The sequence below is a fragment of the Phoca vitulina genome, unplaced genomic scaffold (genome assembly GCF_004348235.1).
Source record: "Phoca vitulina isolate PV1807 unplaced genomic scaffold, GSC_HSeal_1.0 scaffold115, whole genome shotgun sequence".
Taxonomy (NCBI): Eukaryota; Metazoa; Chordata; class Mammalia; order Carnivora; family Phocidae; genus Phoca; species Phoca vitulina.
This window is the reverse complement of record NW_022589818.1, coordinates 48,177-52,913: the sequence shown is the minus strand read 5'-3', so window position 1 is coordinate 52,913 and position 4,737 is coordinate 48,177. Positions and strand designations below refer to the sequence as shown.

Here is a 4,737-nt window from a genome sequence, read left to right as displayed (position 1 = left end):
GGAGATTAAGAATGTCTCCTTAATCTGATTAACAATTGGGTGGGAAGGGAGGGGGCCCCCACCTCAGTCTTCCCCACCCCTGCAATGCCCCCTACCCCCTTTTGTCCGTCTCCACCCCTTCAAAGCCTCCTGCAATTTAAACCCGTTTCCAGGCTGGGCAAGGCGCAAAGCCAGAAAGGAAGTAGACAAGAGAAGGGACGGAGTTTGGGGGACCCCTTCCTCCCATCTTCTCCCCACCTAAGGAGGATCCAAGGGCCACACTGCCTTGAAGTTCCCCAGCTGGGGGGACACGGGGCTTTTGTCCCCAGTTTTGGGTCTGTGAATCTCTGAGGAGAAGACCTCCCTGGGATCCAGGTGTCCCTGTGCCCCAATGGGACAGGGCTTTACCTCCAGCCCCTGGGGCCTCAGGGACAAGAGCCGGAGCCTCTCGCCAGCCCCCTGCCCCAGCCCAGCCAACAGGGGGAGCCCCGGAAAGGGGCGGGTCACTGGGGGGCCCCCCGGGCCCTGGGAGCAGGGTGTCTGGCTTGGAGGTCCCTGGGAACTGCCGCTCCGGGGGGACATGGGGCAGGAAGGGCCCTGAGAGGCGGGTCCAGTTGGTGGGGAGGGAGGGCAGGAGGGGAGGGGTGAAGGAGGCAAGACTGGGCGGCTTGTCTTGGGGGGTCCCCAGAAGACAACAAGGGCCAAGCTGGAAGTGGACCGGGAGAAAGCCAAGGCCTGGAGAGAGAGAGAAAGAGAGGGGATCAGGAGGGATGCCCCGCATCTCCACCCATTTCCCATTTCTTTTTCCTCTTGATGGAAACTTCCTCTCCTCCCTTCCTGTTTTCTTTGCTTTGAGTCTATTTCCTGGGGCAGCCTGGGTGCGCCCCTTGTGGCCCCTGTGCCTCTCCTGGGGGCCTTGGCCCCGTTAGAGGGGGACATTTGTGCGGCTACCTCCCGCACGGCTGCGTCCCCGGCTCTGAGGGGACAGGAGCTGCTTCGTTCTCCCCTGGACCCAGCCCCGCCTGGCGCTTATTAGGAGCTCAGTACAAGGGTGTGGAGCGACTTAGATGAAGACATTCTTTGCCGAAACTCCGTGAATCCTGTCCTCACTTCACCTGGCCTGTAGCAAAGGGCTGAGGCTCTAGCGTGGGGCCCTGGGCTTCTTCCCATTCTCCTCACCTGCACAGGCCCCTCTGCCCGCGAAGATGGAGCGGCGAGGCCAGCGCGGGGGGCCCAGCCTCGCCCGTGTCCAGCTGCCTTTGCTGGAGCCTCCTCCCCTCCCCGATCCGCCCTCACGCCCCCTGCCCTCCTGCTCTGTGGGCATCCTGCAACAGGGTGCCCGGCCCTGGTCTGGGTCTCGGGGTGACCAGTAGAACCTCACACCACTGTCTATTTCGAAAGGCCCAACTCCAATCCGTCCCGGTCCTTTCTTAGCAAGGCCACATCATTTAACCGGGAGAGCAGGGTGATCACATTGGTGGGGCTGGAGTTAATAAAAACTGGAAAAGCACATTAGTGACTTCACACACCGACAGATCTGAAAGGAGCGCTGTTTCTGAAGTCGTAGTTCTGGAGGGGAAAACAGAGGACACGGTCCTGCACAGGGAAAGGGTGCACCCTGCCCCGGGTCACGGGCTCACCGTCCTTCTCCTCTGGTCCGCCCAGGAGGCTGTGTCCCGGGGGCTCCCGAGGCCGTGGCTGTGTGACGGGCGGTGTCGGCCCTGGGAGGGCGGCCGGGTAGCATGTGCAGAAGTGAGCTCTAAGCGTGCCTCCCCCTCTCGCTCGCTTCCCCGCACCAGCCCCGCACCTGCCGCCTCTGCTTGAACCATCCCGGCCACTCTTCCTCCCAGAGGCAGTGTCCTCTCCTGGTACCAATGCCCTGAGTGGAGGTGACGGTGACGGGCTGCTCTAGCCGTCTGCTGACCTCCGCCAGGCAGGGCGTGTGTGTGCCCGCGGAGGGCAGGGAGGGGCACAGGGCTCACTCCAAGCTGGGGCTCGCCAGGGACACTGGTTTCCCCTCATGGTTTCCCAAAGAGAAAGCTGTGTGCCCGAGGCATTCCAGAGCCAGGAGGGTGGGGGGGGAGGGGCGGGGTGCTGTGTAGGCCCTGTCTGGCTCCGGGGGGGCAGACCGGCGGCCCTGCGAGTCCCAGCGCGCCCTGGGCTGCCCGCACCCACAGCCTCAGCGGCGCTCCAGGGCGCAAAGCCAGGCCCTTCTGGGCCCCCAGCTGCCTACGCTGGGGGCAGGGCTAAGGCCAAGGGTCTTTATCCCATGAACTTGCCGGCAGAGGTGGGGTAGGTCTGGGACCTCTGCGTAAAGCCTCGGGCTGCTCAAGGGTCTCTGTGATCTTCCTCGCAGAGAATCACCTCCCTGTTGACAGCCCCGGGAGAGCCGGCCTCGGCCTACATTTCCACGGTCTCCCCCGCGTTGCAGTGCTGCCCCGCCGGCCTTTCCCAGAACCTCTTTCCTGCCCCAGGGCCTTTGCAGACACTGTTCCCTCTGCTTGCCATGCTCTCCTCCCTCCCTCTTCTGTTGGGTCTCCTGCACCTGGTACCCACGCCTTGGTTCTGGCTCCGTCAGCTTCTGCCTGGATGATCGTCCCAAGCCTCCTCCAACCCCAACTCTACCTACAACCCAAGTCATCTTTCTGAGATGAAAATCTCAACGCGCCTCTCCCCCCGGGCGCCTCCTGCCCAGGGCGTAAAGCCCGACCGGTTAGCGTGGCCCCGAGCCCTCCGTGACTGCACACCAGCTGCTGCGGCTGCCAGCCGTCCCCGCCCCGCGCCCGCCGTGCCCGTTGGTGCGAGCGCAGCAAGCCCCCAGGCTCCTTCAGCTTTGCTGCCCTTGCTCACAGCTCCCCGCTGTACCAACGCTGTCCCCTTGGCCTGGGCACCTTCTGCGCCCACTCCGCCTGCCCAGGCCGACCTCCTGGGGACCCCCGCTCCTCCTCTGCGTTCCGGGGCACCTGGTGCTTGCCTGAGTCTCAGCGCCAGGCACCGACTGTCCGAAACCCCACACCTGGGGAGTCGCCGGTGCTCGGTTCGTGGAAGGACGAACGGTGTGTAATATCCCTGGTCTCCAGCCACCCCCCCGCCCGCGTGCGCTCCGTGCGCTGCGCCTGGCGGTCCTGCCCTCCTCTGCCTCAGATCCCCCGGGCCCTCCCCAGTCCCCGGCACTCACGGGGGGCGCCGCTGCCGCTCTGCGTCTTGTCCTCGGCGGCCTCTGGCAGCCCCTGGGGGGTCTGCTGTCCAGCCAGGTGCTCCGCCGGGGCCCACTGGGCAAGCAGCAGGCTGTGTAGGAGCTGGGGGGGGGGTGAGAAGCAGGGGTGGGTTGGGACGGGCTGGGCCGGCCTGCGTTCCCCAGGTGCCAACAGCCAGTTGTTAACACAATGACATATTCTCAGAACGGTTGTTCAATGGCCACTGCCCCCCACACGCACAGGGGCCTTCGATGACATCCCGCTGCTGAAGGACTGACGCCTACAAGGAAGGAGCCACCCTCGCCCCCGGGTGCATGCTGCACTGTGAGCCACGCAGGGGTGATTCGGGGCGCCACCCCTGCGCCGGGGCACTGGGGGACTAGAAGGCAGGGGGGTAGAATGCCAGACAGCTGACGGCCCGAGGCAGAGGGGAGGGCTGGGGGCCTCCTGGGCGCAGGGCGGGGGCTGCCTGGCGCGGCACCTACCTCACTGGGCATGCCCATGGGCAGCAGGGCTGGCCGGAAGAGGGCGGGGGCCCCCAGCAGCAAGTGGGGGGAAGGCGGTGCCCGCACCTCCCACAGAGGGTAGTTGATGACGATCAGCCTGCTGAAGTTGAACTTGTACGTGAACCTTTTGCCTTTGGTCTTGTGCAGGATCCTCTTATTGTAGTAATACCTGCAAAGGCGGGGGCTGAGTTGGCCCCGGGGGGCAGCGATGAAGCCGGAGGCCCCGCCGTGCCCCTCGCCAGGCCAGCGAGGCGAACCCCAGCTGTTTCTGCAGAACCACTGGGCATCGGCCACACTGGGGCGTCTCTCCCAAGCCTTGGGGGGCAGGGGTGCCAGCGACTTTGAACTCTGACCCCTCGGGGCCCCTCCCCCGCGGCGGCCGTCCTCACCTGAGGGCCCGGCTCAGCTTGTCGTAGTTCATCTGGGGTTTGCACTTCCTGCGGCCCCAGAGGCGGGCCACCTCGTCGGGATCCTTGATGACAAACTCCCCGTATTCTCCCTGCTGCCAGGCGATGACGTGGCGGAACTCTTCCTTCTGCAGCAGTTCCAGGATGAAGTGCCACAGCTGGATCTGCCGGGAGCCCGGGGAGGACTCGGCTTTGTAGGCCCAGTCCGGGAAGGCCAGGCCTGGGCGGAGGGGGTGTGAGTGCCACCCGGCTGCTCGGAGGCCCCCTCCCCCCGGCCGCCCCTCTGCAGCTGGGCAGGGGGCTGCCTGGCAGACGCTCACCTGAGATCCAGGGCCTGCCCGGGCCGGCGGGGGCGCCCTCGGCCACGCAGCCGCAGTGCATGGTCTTCTCGGGGGGGCAGCGAGGGCCGCGTCTGGGCCTTGCGGGAAATGGGCACTGCTGAGGTGGGAGGCGAAGAATGAAGGAAAGAGAAGCGGGGAGACTCGAGGGGCGAAAGGGGAACTGAGGCAGGGGCCTGGGGCGGCCGGCAGGAAGCTCCCCGCACCGCACCGAGAGCCAGCCCGGCCTCCTTTGGGGGCCTCCTCATGGCCAGGGCTTGGGGCCGAGCCACCTATAGGGTGGACATTGGAGAGCAATGCAGAGGGTCCT

At 65.8% G+C, this 4,737-nt stretch overlaps 1 protein-coding gene across 1 annotated transcript; it reads right to left on the bottom strand.

Moving 5' to 3' along the window:
- Positions 1-237: 237 nt before the first annotated feature.
- Positions 238-4,470, bottom strand: ETV3L (ETS variant transcription factor 3 like). Its single transcript, XM_032398417.1, is given in 6 exon segments — positions 238-483; positions 485-714; positions 3,158-3,278; positions 3,662-3,851; positions 4,072-4,309; positions 4,410-4,470. Coding segments are annotated over 6 exon segments (1,086 nt in total).
- Between the last annotated feature and the right edge of the window lie 267 nt (positions 4,471-4,737).